This window comes from Hevea brasiliensis, chromosome 15 (genome assembly GCF_030052815.1).
Source record: "Hevea brasiliensis isolate MT/VB/25A 57/8 chromosome 15, ASM3005281v1, whole genome shotgun sequence".
Classification (NCBI taxonomy): Eukaryota; Viridiplantae; Streptophyta; class Magnoliopsida; order Malpighiales; family Euphorbiaceae; genus Hevea; species Hevea brasiliensis.
Window position 1 is genome coordinate 60,486,344 of NC_079507.1, and position 19,784 is coordinate 60,506,127.

The following is a 19,784-nucleotide window of genomic DNA, read 5'->3' on the forward strand; positions in this document are numbered from 1 at the left end:
TTCTGTTTAATGGGAATTTGATCGTACAAGTAATGCTGCTTTGCCACAACATAAAACGCAACCATAAGAAAAGGCTTCATTTCTCAGCTTTTCAAATAAGCTTCATCATGTGTTTCAAAAATAATGATACTACTAATAAAAGTAATAAGCTTCATCATCTGACCATGTGCAAAGCCTCCACCCGCATTTCCAGACTAGGAATTTAATCTTGAATATGTATCAGATGGCATCTACATAAAATAGTGCACGATGCGCGACCCTTTTTTTGTTTTTTGTACTGGAGACAACTTGAACCGTGAACCATGCACAGGCTCTCCATGTCATACACCAGAGAAGGTATACTAATGCACAAATCTACGAGACATTTCAGAAACATAATTAGCAGCACCCTTAATACAAGTAAATTTGCAAGGTTATTGCCTGTTGTTTGATTTGTCAATTGTCATCCATCTCGATATAGTGCAATGACAAACAGTAAAAAGCAATCCTGTCAGTCTTAAATACTGGGGATTTCCTAACTAAAGTGATCAAAATGAATAAAGTTTTACTTCCCCAGGGAACATATTTCCTGTCAAAAAAAAGCTACAGCAGCTTTTTACTCCCAACTTTCACTTTTCCTTCCAGACTCTTGCTTCAGCAATGGTACACATGAACTCTGCCTTTTAAACCTTCATTTCATTTTCCCCTCCCAAATCAGATTGACTGCTTCACCAAACAAGTTCCCATGAACCTGAAATTCATTTCTCAAGTCAAATAACAAATAAAAAGAAGAAAATTTTCTAAACAAAAATCTAATAGAAGATACATGATACTTTTTCACCATTCGGTTAGAAAAGAGGGTTGATTGCTAAATGTTATACCAGAATGCTCGCAAAAAATAACCTTCTAGGGGGAGGGGAGATGGGTTGGGGAGACTTGGAGGATTTTATTTTATTTTTTCCTAGCTCAGATAAGGGATATCAATTTGTTAACTGAAATAAGTTTCAGAAATATCTATAACATTAGCGAACTGAAGTAACAATACCTGCATAAGATTTGCCAGTACAATTCATACTACTCATGATATCACCATGTGGACCTTTCCTTCAAATATCATCACTTTGTTTTCATCATGCAGTTTCTGAAAAATTATAGAGTTCGAAGTGAGTACACTGCACCATCTAAAGCCTAAAGGTACATTCTAACTCTGGGGGTGGGGAGAGGAAGGCATCCCAATTTGTCAGTTAAGTGAATTCTAACAAAATTTCCCAAAATTCCTGTATCACAACCACTCAAATAAAAAATTAAGAAGGTTCAACTTACCTTTAATAGTACCATTATCTCTTCTCTTGAGTATTGAATAGCTCCTGTATTGACTACCTTCTCCAGGTCATCAATAGTTATACTATCCAAGTACTGCATATGCTCACGAAATGTAGAATTAAAGGCTTCAATTCTGCAAGCCAGAAGAAGCCCCAAAAAATAATAAAGATACATTAAATCAGGAACTTTGAACTGTAATTGGTACATCAAGAGGTGGTGGGAAGGGGAAAAACCCAATTCTGCAAGCTGATATCTGACCTTTCTGGAGATAGCTCCGTGGTGGCTTCGTCTGCAGGAGGGTCTTCTACTTCCATGGCATCCGTTGTTGGACTGTCCATAATAATAATAATAATAAAAAGGTAAAAGTTATGCATTACATCTTCAAAAGTTGAATTACGAGCATGCCCACCAAACTGTCAATGACAAAGGAACTACACAGAAATGTACTTATCCAAGTCATAGCATGAGATTCAAGGCATGTTGGGACATTTACAAAATTATTAAGTTACTCTTAGTTATGGTCTGATCTTTTTTTTTTTTTTTGGAGGATCGTTAGCAACTCTAGTTTAACAAATACTTCAATGTTAATATAGTCTAGCTCAAGAAATATATATGCAAATAAGAGTTGCGATGAAGCTGCCCATTACTGTTCTTGAAATATTGTAGTAAATATTGAAAAAAAGAAACCTTCCTTTTAAGTAAAATGTTCATGCAAAATCTACTCACCCTTCTATATCAACAGCAGTGTGGCCATCTCTATCATTTCTATCAGAACGACGCTCAGCTCTGCGTTTTCTCTCTAGTTCTCCTTCCCTTTCTTGTTCACGCTGCTCTATCTCAGTTAACTCTTTATGATATATTGCAAAATTTAGAACTTTCAGGGCAGCTTCAACATCAGACTTGGAAACCTGCCAAGGCAAGAAAATCATGCACTAAAAAGCATGGTAGACAAGAATAAACACCAATCCCATAGATAAAGACATATGAGCTGGTGGTAATGAAAACTGAGACAAAAATGAACACAAATCTCACATAATCACATTAAAAATATAGCTCAACTAAATAGTGATAAAACCAAGTACCTTCCTACTCAACTTCAATTTGGCATGAGCAGTAGAGAGACGTATTATGGTTTCTAAGGTTCTGGCAGTGATTGGAAGTGTTCCTCCAGTCTACAAATAGTAAGGATCATATCAGAAAATTAAAAGAATTTAAACATGCAGCAACTATACATAACACCTAATTGCAAACTAACCTTTGCAGTTGAACTAGCACTTCTGAGCTCAGCATATGCTGTAGCAATATGTTCAGATGCCTGAGGACAAAAAGTTGGTGTTAACCCTGTATTAGCTATGCTACATTTTAGGTGGGATGAGGAATCAAGTATAAACATCTTATAGGAAAGGATAAAACATGAAATAACAGAATAAAAAGTGAGTAGCACAACGACCTCATCACTCAGCTCAGGCTGAATCCTATGTTTTGCATAATGGATATACTTCTTAAGAAACTTGATTGTAAGGGTATCAAACTTGCGACCCCTTTCTATTTTCCTCCCATGAAGCATTCGGTTATACTTGACAAAGACAGATGAATCAGCATCAGCTTCCTCTTCTCTTCCATATCTTGGACCCCCATCAAGGGTTCCCTCACCTGAAATTTTTAAATTTCCCCTGTTTAGCATATATTAGAATGGTGTTTAGTTAATGAGCATAATAGTTCACAGACCTCCATCAATTGCAGAACGGTAACGATGCATTCGCAAGACATGCTCTGAAATTTGACGGTCAACATCAGGATCCATTTGATCCAAAACTATGAAAAGTAAATCAAACCGAGAAAGCAAAGAGTCTGGAAGTCCAATATTCTTTGTTGGTGTCAACGAGCGGTCATACTATGCATCCATTCAGCAACCAGCAGAAGTTCAAGTAAGCAATCAGAAAACCAATATACAAGGATACAATTGCTCACAGGCAGCAATGCTAGAATCAAAAACAAAATTCACACTTACAGTTCCATAGATGGGATTTGCAGCCGCCACCACACTGCATCGGGCATTCAGAGATGCATGAATACCAGCTTTGGCAATGGTAACAGTTTGCTGCTCCATAACTTCATGTATAGCAACACGATCCTGATCATTCATCTTATCAAATTCATCAATGCAAACAACACCTCTGTCAGCAAGAACCATTGCTCCAGCTTCTAGCCTTCTTTCTCCTGATGAAAGTTAAAAAGTAAATATATATGAAATTCTTATTCAGAAATATTAGCTTATTGAGTTCTTCACCTGTTTCTTGATCAGAAGTAACAGCAGCTGTCAATCCTACACCAGAAGAACCACGACCAGTGGTTGATATGGCCAAGGGGGCAATATTCATAATTGCTCTTAAAAGTTGAGATTTGGCCACAGATGGATCACCAACCATCATCATGTTAATGTCACTAAAAGAACAAGACATTAATTAGCATGATTTAAAATGGAATCCTATGTTGGGGCATTAAGAAACTGTCCCAGATAAAACAGAAACTTCTCAAGAAATTAGATACCTTGTATCAAACTGCAAGTAACCAAAACAACATTTTGTTCAATTACAATCAGTAATATAAGATTTAATGAGAGAAATGATAAGTAACAAATATAACTCACCCTCGTAAATGAGTGCCATTCTTCAAGTTCTTTTCCACTCCACCAAGCATCAATAAAACCACTGCTTTTTTTATCCAAGAATGCCCATATATTGAAGGTGCCAGTGAATTACCAAGTAGATCAAATGTGTCATTCCTTTCAGCTATCTTTTTTATGTTCTTTAGATCTTCTGGACTGTAAATTGGTGCATTAGCCTCCTTGTTGAGCAAAGAAACATTATTAGCTATGAGAACAGTCCTGCAAATCAAGACCTCTTTGCTAAGCTTCAAATAGGAAGTTATGATGGCAGAAAGAAGAAAAAGAAAATGGCTTAAGTAGTTCATGTGGTTCTGTTGGTCCTACCTGAATACTCCATTCACACTACCCTTGCTTCTTCCAGGAAGTGCTTTATATATCCCCACAATAGCCACACGATCACCAGGCTTGCATGAATCAACCAGATCATCCTCAACTATGACATCCACTGTTCGTGGAAGCTGACCAGGAGCAGAATTTTCAGGCACTTCTTGCATTGACAAGGTTTGATGATCTTTGTACTTGCATAAACCATACTCAGTCACCAATAAATTCCCATTGTCATCCTGAACATAACTTTTTCGTGAAAGACATTCCTTGAATGATGATCATAAACCATAAAAGTCAAGGACTTTGAGAAATACCCTTGTAGGATACACAGAACCTGTGGGCAAACCCACATTAGATGTAATGTCACGATATTCGCGAGTTGTGAAATCCCCAGTTGCCGGACAGAAATGAACACTTCTGACAACCTTTGGCCTTACAAGAGAACCTGAAAATGAAGCACAAGATTGGATTTATGCACATCTAGCACCATGCTTAAACTGCAAAGAAATATGTTTTAGGCATTAGTTATAGTCATGCAGTATTTTCAGTTTCACATGGGCAGCCCTTGTGTAGATTACACATGTATAAGAGAGTTGACATGACAAGAACATATGTCAGTACTTTAATACTTTCTAGCAAAATTCAAAGTACCTACAAGTAGCATTTTTGCCTTTTGAAGTGTGCATCATTTACTTGATTCAGACACATGCAATTACAATAAGAATAAGAAATTAAAAGAATTACTGAGCAAAGCAAAAGCACATAACTTCTGCTTAAAATCCAGTAAGGTATTCCAGGTGCATACTTTAACATCATATTCAAAAGTCATCTTCATGTTACCAGTCTAATTAAGCAAAACATATGATAAACTCTTTAGAATGAGATCCTAGTTTCGCAAAATTAAGCGTTTTGAACATGCAGATTAGATGTCAGGCCTTCAATGTTTGCATGATAAAATTAGTAGGAAAAATCAGCATTCTGTTTTTTTTACTTAAGTTATTAATTTTTGTGAACCAAAATGACAAATAAATGAAGGGAAAAATATGGAATTAAATAGTAGAATACAGTGAAGCCTGAGATGCAAAGAAAGTAAACAGGACATTTATAAAAATAAAAGTACATTTCGTGACAATGCCCTCAACGCAGACCATGGAGCCAATAAATTCAGACAAAAGTTCCCTCGGAGTGACACGGCGAGAGACAAAAGGGCCCTCAAAACCCACAAGAACTTGCTCTCCTTCCTTCAAGTACTTAGGATCAATGCTGCGAGCCACATCTGTGGCTGCATCACAGAATGGTTGCATATACTCATTTGGGTACTTGAGAATCCTAAAATCCAACAGAAAAAATAAACCAGTATCAAGAAATAGAATAAAAATTTATAACTAGAATTCCACAGCTCTCACCGGCGAAATTGAAAAGACAAAACACACAACTAAATGAAACCCAAAACTAAGATTCAATTGATGGGGAAAAGGCCCAAAACCCTCATATCTTAGAAAACCATAAGCACTTAACGGCTGCGGAGCTAAAATTCGCTCTAATCTGGCATTTGGGAATTGTTTGGATGATTTAAGACCGACTTTTTCCTTTATTATAATTTTCCGACAATAAATAATCTCCGCTTTAGAACTTCTTTCATTTATTTTGTTCATTAGTGAGTGCAGATTGATTGATTTGGTGGATTTTGGAGGCAGAGAAAAAGAAAACCTGGGACCAAAGTCCTGAAAAGCATGGAGATCGGAGATATTGATGATGAGGCGGCGACGCTTGTGGTTGATCATGGCCTTTATCTCATCCTTGTATATCTGATCCATACATCAATGAAAATTTGATTACATAAATAAGCACAAGATATTCATTACATATACAAAGAGAGAGGGGTAAGGCAGAGATACATTTTGATCCAGAAATTCCAAGAATGCTCTCTTGTGACTGCTTCTATCGTCCATGGTCGCCATCTCTCAGCCTTGGCCGGCAGCGACAGCGTACACTCAGCAGAAAGAGAGACAGAGAGATAGAGAGAGAGATGGAAACTCTAGAGCAGGGGCAATGTGAGCTGTTTTCGCAATCAAGGGGGCTAAGGGGAGAGTTTTTGGCGGGAAGGGGAGATAGGACTACCCTTGTTTTGGCGGGAATTGAACGACTCATTGATGGGTGCCATTTGCGGACTGGCTCCAAGCCATGGTCCATGGGCCTTCTCCTTTTTTTTTTTAAAAAAAAAATTTAACTGTTTTATCCATATTCTACTTTAGATTCCAGAATTTCCATTTTAATGCCAAAAACATAATCAGCTTAAGCATCAACGTTCCCTCTGAATTAAAAATAATTTAATTTTTTATTTAAAAAAAATTTAACTTTAAGAATTTTCTTAAAAAGTGATTGACGTACAAGGTAAAATCGGTCTACATCATCAAATCCAATTTTTTTATTAAAAAAAAGTATTATTAGGATGATTTTTTTTTTTCTTGGCTCATGCAAGTATATGAATATGAAGGAAAAAATTGCTTATTCATGGAAACAAGAAGAAGGCAGAAAACATCCAGTTCTTTTACGGCTCTTGTATGGGGCATCAATTATAGATTCCAAAATGAAGGTGACAAAAACCGTAACTTTTAACGCAAAATGGATAATTGAAAAAGACTTCTATCATTGCTTGTGTCCACAACATAATTTAAACCTCAACAAACCCTGCATCTTAATAAGCTAAAGTTACAAGGAAAACGAAAATGAAAATGTTACTTCAAAAAAAGTATCACCTTTAGCTAGAGTTCATACCCAAATTATTGGGGAGTAAAAACTAAAAATGGTTGGAGGAGAATGATTATCAGTTACCCAGCAAAACGATGCAGCCGCCTCAATGTCTAGTTGATAAGCAACTCACAATTAAGCAAAGACTAGTTCCTGCGATAAATGCAGAAAAGGAAAATAGCCAGCCTTGAATTGCAGAAAATGATTCGCAGACAATTCAGATGGTCAGGGCTTAAATGCAGAAAAGGCCACAACCGAGTTGTGTCCACCAAATCCGAAGGAATTTGAAATGGCTGAAAACACAGTTAAAATGAACATATTCAGATTATGGGTTAAGCCAACTGAATCAAAACACCATGTTCAATAGTTTCGCCTTCTCACCAACATTCACTTCGTGCTGCTGCTTCTTATTGGCAACAGTGTTAAATTCAACTGAAGGCTCTGGATCCTGCAGGCATGGCAAAGAATCTTTCAAGTACAGACTCGTGCACGATGATCTTAATTGATTAACAAATTAAAATATCAGCTAAAATAGAAAATGATCTAACACATACAAATTGGTTAATTGTAGGATGCAACCATCCTGTGGTTATGGCCTTCACACAGGCAATTGCTTCCAAGCCTCCAGCAGCACCAAGGCAATGCCCTATCATAGACTGGAAAAAATAAATGCAGAAAACATCAATCACCAATGGCAAGAGATCAACACCACAACCTTCTCAGAGTTAAAAACTCGGTGTATTGAAAGAGAAAACACAAGAAACAATACCCACAAAGATTACCTTGGTTGCGTTGATTTTGATCTCAGAAGTATTCTTGAATACTTTTTTTATAGCATTTATTTCAGCGAGGTCACCGGCAAGGGTGGAAGTTGCATGCGCATTTATGTAGTTAACCTGAAAAAGTGATAGGGCCAGTTTAGTTTGTTAATTTGTGGCCATCAGGGAAATATATCAACAATAAAACTAACTTGAACTCAAGATTGTTCAGTTTTGATTTGATATTAGCGAACAAGCATACCTAAATTTTTAACATGATTCAGTAGAAACCAATGAAGTATATGATCAAGTTGTGTGTGCGCATGAAAAATAAAACTCAATTTGAATTTGAATCAAGTTTTCAGATCAAGTTGAGTTCTAATTGTACACTGTATTAACTCAACTTTGTTCTGAGTACCCCACTAATCAGAAAACAAGATTAGCCTTCATAAAACAAAGAATTACCTCCTCAGGTGACACACCAGCATCTTCAAGACTTCTCTCTATGCATGAAGAGACCCCAAGTCCATCAGCTCTTGGATCAGTCATGTGATAAGCATCGCAGTTAACAGCACCTCCCAAGTACTCAGCAATAATAGGTGCACCACGTTTCATTGCATGTTCCAAGCTCTCCATCACCTGCCAGGATACCAGAACAAATAAATATTGAGTTCCGACCAATAACATGATGATGCAGTTAAGGAAGATTCAACTTAGGAATTATATTCATTATAGAATTAGGAAGTTTCTTTTGTTTAAGAATTCTATTATTGTTTAGGAATATTTGTAGAGATCTATTAGATTTAGTAATTTTTTACTAAGAAATTTTGTGTTAATTTGAGATTCCTAATTAGTATTTGATTAGGGTTTTCTTGTTTAAAGATTTCGAATCCTAGTATTAGTAGGACTTGTTGATATACTATAAATACTTGTGTCTTTTAGGTATTTTAGAAGAGATTATTATGATATATTACTAATTAATAAAATTTGAGAATTTGTTTCTCTTCTCCATTTAAGAATTTGTTTCTCTAGAGAATGTGTTTCTCTACCCCTTGAGAATTTGTTTCTGCCTTCCTTTTTCCCTTTGTTCCACTAGTTCTACGTCAATTTGGTACCAGAGCTTGCTCCACTTCAATTTGATATCTAAGTTTGTTCTACATTAATTTGGTATTAGAGCTCAGTTTTCCCTTAGCTCCGCAAAATTTTGGCAGGACCTCTCCCTGCTAATTTCAACCTGTTTTGACATTCGTTTTGGGTAAAAATGACTTTAAAACTGGTGAGAACTTTGACTTGTGTTTTAAATAAGACCATGTTGTGGACTCACAATAAATTCTACAAGATAAAATTGATTACTACAAAGGACAAATGTTGTGGACAAATGTTGGTTATTGTTGACAAATACGTTGGTGTTCTTGACATATATTATTATTATTATTATTATTATTATTATTATTATTATTATTATTTACATTAGCAATATCAAGATATCCAACAAATTTTATGAGTTAGGAAAAGAAAAATGGAAGATTGTAAGGACAAATGTGTGTGTCAATTGAAAACAGAGTTTGACACGATGTCATCAAGTGTTAAATTGAAAGCAGAGCCTGATGAGTTATCAAGAGTTGTTAAAGATACAAGGCAAAAAACAAAAAGAGAAGCCTGAATTTGAAGAGCAAAAAGAGCAACTTGAATCCGTAGCTTTGAGTGTTGAGCCTTCACAGGTTGAATAACCTCTTCTAGAAAAGGAAGTTGATGAGAATGAGCACAATAATCTTGAGGATTCTATCCTAGAGAACAGAAAAGATCAAGCCATGGAGACTTAAAGGAAGTTGAAGAACATCAAGCCAAGAAACTGACAACATAAATTGAAGACTTTTCAAGTTTCTTTTTTCCTACTAAATTAAAGAATATTGTTGTTATGATTGATTTTATATATTCAGATGTTTCAATGAATGCAAAGACAAGCATAAAGTTATTCGTTTTAAGCTCACTGCTACCATCCAAGAAGATAGAGTTGCTTGTCCTCCAAACACAGTTCTTGATTCTTCTGCACTCCAAGACTCAACTCAACTCAACTCAACTAAGCCTTTATCCCAAAAATTTGGGGTCGGCTATATGGATTCGCTTTTTCCACTCTGAACGATTTTGGGTTAAATCCTCAGAAATGTGTAATGCTTCTAAGTCATGCTGTACTACTCTCCTCCAAGTCAATTTAGGTCTACCCCTTTTTTTCTTTCTATCCTCTAGCCTAATGTGCTCTACTTGTCTAACTGGAGCCTCCGTATGTCTACGCTTCACATGACCAAACCACCTCAATCTCCCTTCTCTCAACTTATCTTCAATTGGCACCACTCCTACCTTTTCTCTAATACTTTCATTACGGACTTTATCTAGTCTAGTATGACCACTCATCCACCTTAACATTCTCATCTCTGCAACTCTTATCTTAGATGCATACGACTCTTTCAGTGCCCAACACTCACTACCATATAGCATAGCCGGTCGTATGGCTGTACGGTAAAATTTTCCTTTTAATTTATTGGGAATCTTACGATCACATAAAACTCCCGTGCACTCCAAGACTCAATGTCAAGTTTTCTCTAACCAGTGGAGAATGATGCAATCAAAGAATATCGAACTTAAGAATTATATTCATTATAGAATTAGACAGGTTAGATTTCTATTGTTTAGAAATGTTAGTACTATTTGAGAATATTTATAGGGTTTTATTAGGTTTTTTATTTATGATTGATTTTATAAATTCAGATGTTTCAATGAATGCAAAGGCAAGCATAAAGTTATTCGTTTTAAGCTCACTGCTACCATCCAAGAAGATAGAGTTGCTTGTTCTCCAAATACAGTTCTTGATTCTTCTGCACTACAAGACTCAAGGTCAAGTTTTCTCTAACCGTTAGAGAATGATGCAATCAAAGAATATTGAACTTAAGAATCATATTCATTATAGAATTAGAAAGGTTAGATTTCTATTGATTAGAAATGTTAGTACTATTTGAGAATATTTATAGAGTTTTATTAGGTTTTTTATTTTTGTTATTTAGGAATTTTGTGTTAATTTGGGATTCCTAATTAGTATTTGATTAGGTTTTCTTGTTTAAGGATTTCCAATCCTAGTATTAGTAGGACTAATTAATATACTATAGACATTTGTCTTTTAGGTATTTTAGAGGAGATAATTATGATAATTGTTGCAATTAATAAGATTTGAGAATTTGTTTCATTAGAGAATGTGGTTCTCTACCCTTTGAGAATTTGTTACTCGCTCCCTTTTCCCCTTTGTTCCCCTGGTTCTACATCACGTGAGGTCTGGTTACAGTATCCCCACTTGTGTAGAACTTCATTCCGTTATTAATAACAACTAGGACCAAAATACAAAAGAGGAATACAAGCTTACCAACACTCCAGCACCTTCACCCATAACAAAGCCATCTCGACCTTTGTCCCATGGCCTTGAAGCAGTTTGTGGATCATCGTTCCTCTGAGATAAGGCCCTGCATGCTATAAAACCTCCCAATCCAATGGGAATGATGGCAGCTTCAGTTCCACCAGCAATCATCAAATCAGCCTCACCACGGCGAATGTGATTGGCAGCAGCATAGAAACAATAATTGGAGGTGGCACAAGCAGTTGAAATTGAATAGTTCGGACCCATGAAACCAATTTCCATGGCAAGCAAGGCCGAGCCCATGTTTGTAATAGCATAAGGAATAAAAAATGGGGTAATTTTCCTGTATCCTCTTTCAATTAGAGCCTGAACACCATCTGAGAAAACTGTAAGACCACCCATCCCTGTTCCAACAAGCACACCAGCACGCTCTTTATCAATCTGCAATCCACAAAAAATGATAAGCACACATCTGTGAAAGAAATAAAGTACATCTCAGTACAAGCCACATAAACCAAGACAATACTATAATGCCAGCTCAAATTCATATTAATTCACAAAAGTTAGAAAAAAAAATATAAATTAATCGAGAAAACAGAAGATAGTGCATTTTGTACGCGGATTTTAGCAAAATCAAAATAGGAATCTTTGAAAAATACAGAGCAATTACTTTCACTATTTTGTAGCATTAACAAAAGAATAAAGGAACTACAAACTTATGAGCTTTGAGATAGAAACAAACGGTTTTTGATCCAATCAATTAGTAGTTGCTGAAACATGCATGTGTAATCAATGGTGAATTAAAAAAAAAAATTCCAATGATGCTCAAGTAAAAGTAATTGTAAAATGATAACAAAACAATCAAATGAAATGAACACCAAAGCGAATGGACACAAACACAATGGAACATTCAAGAGGAATCAATTTGACCTGCATGTTTAGTATCTTCCTAAAGATACACACTTCATAATATAGAAAGATCAAGTACAATTTATAATAATAATAATTGCTCTCTTTCTTCTTCTATGTATCAAATGGAAAATACCTACCAAACACCCTTCAGATCCCAAATCCAAAACCAAACGCCAAATTCCCACCACACATAAACGCCCGAAATCAAAAACCCACCAAGAAAAACAAGCGAAATCGACCAAAAGTAGCCATATAAATACAGAACCAAATTCAACAAACCTTAGATAGTTTATCCCCTCCAAGATCCGCATGTTCCAGCGACTTCTTGCCCGCAACAATGCAATACCTCAAACAATCATCAAGCCTTCTATCATTCTTCCCATCAATATACCCTTCTGAAGTAAACCCCCGGATCTGTCCACCGAACCTGGTAGGAAACTTCGATGCATCGAACCTGTCAATGAGTCCGATCCCACTCTCTCCATCGAGCAACTTGTCGTAGTAAACATCCACATCATTCCCAAAGACAGAAACTAACCCCATACCCGTAATTACGACTCTTTTCTTCGGGTCTTTCTCGCGCTTGGAAGCAGAAATAATAGAGTTATTAGTAGATGAAGCAGCGATAAAAGAGAGCTTTTTAGTAGGGGATTTTGTGGCATTGTGAGAGTTCCTGTGGAAAGGTTTTAGAGGGGATGGTCGGAGAGATGGGGATTGCAGGGCTTGCATAGCGGTCGAGGTGGTGATGATGGATGAGGAGGATCAGGGAAAGATGAAGACGGCGATAACAACGATGGCTTGTGACAAGTGAAGGATAGAGCTAGCTAGAAATATAAGTAGCAATGGAGCTGTTAAGCTACTTCAGCTAAATGTGTGCCACGTTGGCATTGAAATTTCTATGTGCAAAAATTTTTGTCCCTTTGAGACTGTTTTTTTTTTTTTTTTTTGGATTCCCCTTTGTGAATAAATTTTTATTAAAAATTAAAATCTTTTTAAAAACACAGTTTTATTAAATTTCATTAAATATAATTACGATCTAATCTATTTTATCTACATGAAACATGTCAACGTGATTTTTTTGTAAAAATATTCACGTTCAAATCATGTCACATTGAGTTCAATTTAAAAGCTAATATCATGCTGAATTCTATCTTTAATCTAATATTTTATAAATTATAGCTTAATTAATTATTTAATTAATTTTTTTTTTAAATCGATAATGACAAAATATATATGATATTATACCGCGAAACTTGTACTAGCTTATCGCTAGATCAACTCACTTAATATCAAATTTTTATGATAGAACATATCGACAACTACATGAAAAATTAAGTATAGTTAATTCTTATTTGCCAAAAGAATGATTAATGATTCATTGCTTCTAAGAGCATATAAGAATTTATCTAAATGTTTTATAGCAAAAATTTGATTTCAATTCCGTGGCGAAAGAAGAAAACTTAGTTTGAGCTACCGTAGAAGTTGGAAACTAACTATTCCTTTGAACCAGACACCACAACGCCTCCAACGTGATAAATTAAAAATAATAATTAAATAACGTGATATTAGCACATATAAAATAGAAACAAACAAATTCATTATATATATATATATATATACATATTAAAATTTAAGAGTCTCATTATTCTATCGTCATAAATCTATAAATAAATATTCGCTCAACATATTATTAATTAAAGAGATTTTGAAATCTCAAAAATTTTCATTATTCATATTATATTCGAATATATTTTTAAAATTTTAAATTTATTTTTATTTAAATATTAAAATGCTTCTCTTTACACAATAAAAATATTTAAATGATCATTTTATTTTTATTTTACCTCGTTTATCACATATTTTTTACTAATGAAATAAAATTAAAAGAGTATTTAGTTTAACTTTTAACTTTTAATTTTAAATATATTTTTTATAATTTATGAGCTAAATTACAAATAAGTAGTTAATTATTTAATAAAAATATATAAAAATAACTTTTAAATAATTTATATGTTTGGTTAAAAAATTACTTGAAAGAAATTTAATTGTTTGAAATTATCAAAAAGAATATATAATTTAATATTGTTGTTATTAAAATAGGGATAATATAAGTATTTTTAAAAATTATTAAAATAATATTATTTTTTATTTTGTTAATGAATAATTTTAAAATAAGTAAAATAAGTATAGAAACTGTTATAATTGCCTTAAAATTCTTGTGCTTATGTAAACCAAATTCTTTATGTATCATGTGCCCTCCTCCTCCAATATAAATACATCACATGACATTGTATATATAGGTGTACCAAAACACATTTGTAATTTTAATGAAAACTTTAGCATTCACATGGCATCAGATGCTCATTGTTCCTGCCGCTAACACTATGTCTCTTTCCGAATGTTGCTCCGCTGCTCACAATAAAGCTCACATCATCCAATTACATGTTATGACAGATGATCTCGCGATGATAATATTAATACTTACACTGATGCCTTGGCCCACTAACCCAAATGATCGCAAGTCACTTGCTGATTTTGTTGTCTACTTAGGTAGCAATTTAATTTCTTGGGGCACCAAGAAGCAACCTACATGGCTAAATCATCCATTGAAGTATAATACAAGGCTATTGGAGCTACAACCTAAGAATTTATTTGGTTAGAGTCTTTATTGCATGATATTGGTATTTTCTCTTCCTCTACACCTGTATTATGGTGTGATAATGTGGGTGCTACTTATTTATCTGCTAATCCTATTTTCCACTCCCGCACAAAGTATTTTGAAATTGATTTTCACTTCGTCAATGAAAAAGTAGCCAAGAAGGAATTATAGGTTCTTTTCCAAATATCAAATTGTATATTTTTTCACCAAAGTTTTCTCTCACACGAGACATACACTTCTTTGTACCAAATTGACAATTCCACTGGTTTAAATTGCAGGAGTGTGTAGAGGATGTTTAGAAGTAAGAGGGTGTTTAGTTTTGTTAACTTTTTTGACTTAAAATATTTGTTTTTGAACTTATAAGTTAATTTAAAAATAAATAATTAATTATTTAATAAAATTATTTAAAATTAACTTTAGTTTAAGTGTTAATATATATATAATATTGATATTTTAAAAAAATTATTAGGATAATATAATTTTTTATTTAATTAAAATATAATTTTAAAATAAGTAGTTAAGTTATAAGTAATTTTACTTATAAATTTTGATTTATTTTAAATAATTTTTTAAACTAATAACTCAAATTAAATACTAATATCTTTTTAATTTTTTATTTATAAATAAGTTTAATCAATTTATAAAGCTAAACTAAATATTCTTTAAGTACCATTATTTATTATTTATGACTTATTTTAATTTTTTTAAATTTTAAATTAAATTAAATATTAATCCACTTATACATTTTTACGAATAAGTAATTTTCTCTGATTTATAGTCAAATTAATTATCTTTCAAATATTTTACTCTTAATGGGCTTATCAAAAATAAAGTGAGCCAAAACGTAGCGTTTCGTCCTAGTCCGCTCGGTTTATGGCTCAATGGCTGATGCTGTCTGCAGGGAGTAAAAATAGCCACTAGGTAGAAGGGGAAAAGAGTGGAAGAGAAAGAAGAAAGAGCCCAGCAGCAATTATGGCAAGGAAAACTCCAAAATCCAAGAGACGTCGCTCTTCTCCAGCTTCCTCCGCCTCTTCTAACGCCATCAGAAAAATCTCCGACGGGTAACCATTCACACACTTCTGCTTACCCAATTTGTATCGTCATTTATCCTGTTTTTCTTTTGCCTTGTTCTGCTTTGCATTTGCTTTGTTGGTGCTCATCATTTTCTTTCTGGTTTCCAATAAAACCCAGAAATGAAAATCGAGAATAAGATAAATTATAAGGAAAATTTTGCTAATCTTGTGGGTTTTGCGGTTTTGGGTTGATTGCTTTTGAAATCCCACTTTGACTTAACTATGAGAAATACTTGCTATAGGCTTATTTGAGTGTGACTTTTACTTCTTTCTTAGTTTGTTGTTGGGTTTCAAGTGATGAAAATTTGAAGATGGATGGCTGGATTAAGTTTTTTTTCTCATTTTGGTTTTCTGTTAGTAGTGATAAAGAGAAGCGATCGAAGTCAGCAATGAAACCGAAGAGGATACCGAAGAAGAAGAGTGTGAAACTTGATGCTAAAAAGCCCAAGAAGCCCCCGACTGCTTTCTTCTTCTTCCTGTATGTGAGTTTTTCCTTCTTAATCTTATAATATTTTTATTTCTTACATTCTCATTATTGGTAAACAACCAAATGAAAACCTTAACAATATAGTTTGTGTTTTCTGGCTGTTGATGATTACATTGCTTTTGTAGGATTTCTAAATTAGCACTTGATGCTCATGGCGACTTTGTCCTTGTAGTATGGTGCTAATTGTATATAAATGCTAAGGATGGCTCTATGAATATTTTCTTCTCCAAGGAACAGTATATATTCGTGTGATTTTTGAAATGATAATATCTTATGGTTAATGAAGTAACTGCTCTCCAATAAGCATGGTAGAATTTTCATGGCTCCGTGGCTATAGCTTCACGTTTGTTTTTATCTTTCATGTTTGTGTTAGTTCGTTATTTTTGCATACATCATTTTACTTTGCTTAACCTTGGTGCCTTATTAACATTATTAATTTATGTTATACCTGCCGCATTCACCAGTAGATAGCCAATTTCATCCCATTGCTCATTTCATCCTACTTCCATGTGACATATTGGAGCTAATTTGTTGGCCTTTGTCTTAGATCCCATGTTTCTATTTTGTGTGCTTTTCTAATTCTGTTTGTCATTGCTATTCTTAAGTATTTACTCTGGAAAATTATCAGTATTGCCTTAATTGAACTTGTTCATGTAGGTTCTAGGTGACTACCTCAACCCAAATCAACTCAGTTAAGCCTTTATCTAAAAAATTTATTGGGTTCGGCTATATAGATTCTCTTCCTCCACTCTAAACGATTTTGGGTTAAATCCTAGGAAATGTGTAATGCTTCTAGGTTATATTGTACTACTCTCCTTCTCCAAGTCAGTTTAGGTCTACCCCTTCTTTTCTTTCTATCCTCTAACCCAATTTGCTCTACTTGCGTAATTGGAGCCTCCGTATGTCTATGCTTCACATGACTAAACCATCTTAATCTTTCCTCTCTCAACTTATTCTCAATTGGCACCACTCCTACCTTTTCTCTAATACTCTTGTTAACTACTTTATCTAGTCTGGTATGGTCACTCATCTACTTTAACATTTTCATCTTCGCAACTCTCATTTTAGACACATACGGCTCATTTATTGCACAACACTCACTACCATATAACATGGCTGGTTATACGGCTGTACGGTAAAATTTTCCTTTCAACTTATTGGGAATCTTGCGATCACATAAAACTCCAATGGCACGTCTCTACTTCAATCATTCGGCTTTAATCCTATGGTTAACATTCTGCTCACATTCCCCATCTACTTTCAGGATTGAGCTGAGATATTTAAAGTGATTACTTTGGGGCAATACTACTCCATCCAAACTAACTCATTCCCTATCACCATTTCGGCCTTCGCTGAACTTGCAATACATGTATTCTGTATTTGTTCTGCTTAACTTAAAGCCCTTTGACTCTAGAGTACTTATCCAAAACTCGAGCTTTCTATTGACTTCTTATCGCGTCTCATCTATCAGAATTATATCATGCACCAAGGGATACTCTCTTATCAGAATTATATCATCCGCAAATATTATGCACCAAGGGATATTCTCTTGTATATGTTTCGTCAATTCATCTAGAACTAATGTAAAAAGGTAAGGGCTTACAGCTGAACCTCGGTATAATCCAATTGAGATAGGAAAATCTCTTGTGTTCCCTCCCACTGTGCGCACAATAGTAGTTGCTCCTTCATACATATCTTTCAACATTTGTATGTACCTAGTAGATACTCTCTTTTGTTAATATTATCATAAGTCTTCTCCAAATCGATAAAAATCATGGTTGTCACCTACGCTGGTTATCTAGGTGACTACTGACTAGTTTTTTTTTTTTTTTTTTTGATATATCCTGCTAAATGAATTTTATTTTGATTTTGAAGGGAGGATTTTCGTAAGGATTTTCAAGAGCAGAACCCGGATGTCAAGTCAATGCGTGATGTATGTTTATTCACTGAAGTAACACTTAGCTTAGTTTCTCTCTCTATCTTACACACATGGGGGCGTTTTTCTCATTCACATGTGATTGAATTATGTAAAATTTTCTGTTTCAGATTGGGAAGGCATGTGGTGAGAAGTGGAAAACAATGAATTATGAGGTTTGTGTTCACCATACTTTTCCAGCATATGTGCATATGTCTTTTGATGAGTGTAATAACCTAGAGGGTGGACTGTGGAGCCTAAGTATGGTTTCCAATAATTGCCATTGTATGATTAATTTCATGTAGGCAAAGCTATAAATTAGTTGTGATGGTTGTTTATCTGAGATTCGGAGTGGTATGAGTTACCTGAACTTTTTCTTTTTAATGTGAATGTCACATACAAAGTGATAGAATACAATTGTAACTCAACTAGACAAACTACATAGCTGTCCCTAGTATACTGAAACTGTTTTACTTACTAGTCTAGAGTCACTGTAAATCCTGAATTCTTCTGTATGAATATACATGAGTGATGCCCTACAGCCCTAGATGATAATGGGAAAAATGACTCTTTCTCACAAAGAACTTTCGGTTCTGTGTATAACATTACTTCTAGAGATCATAATCGTGTTGAGACATACTGAGATGTCAAAGGTTTTAATTTGTTACTCAGTAGTAAATGTTGAAAAATGAAGATTACCTACCTTCGCATCTGAGAAACATAGGGTTTTATTACTTAGTAGTTTAGTTTCTGGAGTTTAAGATGGTTTGATAGTAACCCAAGTTATTTTAGTAGTTGAGGCCTAGTGTATTTAAAATCTTTATATTTCCCACTGATGTGAGATCCCACATGGAAAAAAAAAAAAAAAAAAACTCTATTGCCACATTAATGAAGTCGCCCTAGTGAAACTCCATCTTTACAGCCATATCATCTGCCAATCAGAATAGCCTTCTAATCGATCGTTTTGCCTGTGATAGGAAAAGGTTAAATATTATGATATCGCCACAGAGAAAAGAGCTGAGTTTGATAAAGCCATGGCAGAATATATTAAGAAAAAGGTACACTTGCTATGTATCTTGTTCTTTTTACTGAGAAACTGGTTATCTTTTTTATGCCTATTTATGTCACAGTTGTAACATGGTCAAGTGACATTGATTGCAGGAAAACGGTGAATGTGAAGAAATTGAGGATGACTCTGAGTTTGACGAGTGAGGTTCTAGGATTGTTGTCTTGGATAATCATTGTTTCGGTAGCAGTAGGAGGTACATGAGGGGACAAGTTGTATATCCACTTATGAGCCACTTTGGTCATCTCTTTTATTGAGGTTATCTGTCTATCGTTCTTGTGTAATTGTGTAAATTACTACTTGGCAATTGCATCTAGGTGATTTCAGAGAAGATTTAATGCTTAATATGAATCAAGTGAATAAGAAGAATATGGTATCTATTGAGAATTGTTACTGTTCCCAAATGTTTAGCTCCTGGAATTAATTGTTTTCCTTGGTTTTATTCCCATGCTCTTTCTTTCTA

The 19,784-nt window shown here is 34.4% G+C and overlaps 3 protein-coding genes across 4 annotated transcripts; 1 reads left to right on the plus strand and 2 right to left on the minus strand.

Annotated features, from left to right (window-relative positions):
- Nucleotides 1-364: 364 nt before the first annotated feature.
- On the minus strand, nucleotides 365-6,785 carry LOC110661826 (DNA replication licensing factor MCM3). The gene is made up of 17 exons (XM_058136975.1): nucleotides 6,196-6,785; nucleotides 6,008-6,105; nucleotides 5,418-5,626; nucleotides 4,612-4,742; nucleotides 4,295-4,533; nucleotides 3,953-4,189; nucleotides 3,593-3,747; nucleotides 3,314-3,522; nucleotides 3,031-3,196; nucleotides 2,753-2,955; nucleotides 2,558-2,617; nucleotides 2,385-2,474; nucleotides 2,029-2,210; nucleotides 1,561-1,632; nucleotides 1,303-1,435; nucleotides 1,025-1,120; nucleotides 365-730 (listed from the first exon to the last, which is right to left on the minus strand). Exons 1-16 carry the CDS (start codon nucleotides 6,256-6,258, stop codon nucleotides 1,058-1,060), a joined length of 2,310 nt encoding a protein of 769 aa, XP_057992958.1. The 5' UTR covers nucleotides 6,259-6,785; the 3' UTR covers nucleotides 365-730; nucleotides 1,025-1,057.
- A 142-nt stretch (nucleotides 6,786-6,927) lies between these two features.
- Nucleotides 6,928-12,941, minus strand: LOC110661824 (3-oxoacyl-[acyl-carrier-protein] synthase I, chloroplastic). The gene is made up of 7 exons (XM_021820582.2): nucleotides 12,401-12,941; nucleotides 11,219-11,650; nucleotides 8,272-8,445; nucleotides 7,831-7,944; nucleotides 7,603-7,704; nucleotides 7,430-7,496; nucleotides 6,928-7,341 (listed from the first exon to the last, which is right to left on the minus strand). The coding sequence occupies exons 1-7, from the start codon at nucleotides 12,848-12,850 to the stop codon at nucleotides 7,274-7,276; spliced, it is 1,407 nt and encodes a 468-aa protein (XP_021676274.2). The 5' UTR covers nucleotides 12,851-12,941; the 3' UTR covers nucleotides 6,928-7,273.
- A 2,709-nt stretch (nucleotides 12,942-15,650) lies between these two features.
- LOC110661828 (high mobility group B protein 14) lies at nucleotides 15,651-19,763 on the plus strand. 2 transcript variants are annotated; one of them, XM_021820587.2, is made up of 6 exons: nucleotides 15,651-15,841; nucleotides 16,212-16,331; nucleotides 18,216-18,273; nucleotides 18,387-18,431; nucleotides 19,233-19,313; nucleotides 19,417-19,763. In XM_021820587.2, the coding sequence occupies exons 1-6, from the start codon at nucleotides 15,753-15,755 to the stop codon at nucleotides 19,465-19,467; spliced, it is 444 nt and encodes a 147-aa protein (XP_021676279.1). In that variant the 5' UTR covers nucleotides 15,651-15,752; the 3' UTR covers nucleotides 19,468-19,763. The 2 variants fall into 2 exon arrangements, with proteins under 2 accessions (XP_021676279.1, XP_021676280.1); XM_021820588.1 differs by having other exon boundaries at nucleotides 15,661-15,841; nucleotides 16,215-16,331.
- Nucleotides 19,764-19,784: the final 21 nt, after the last annotated feature.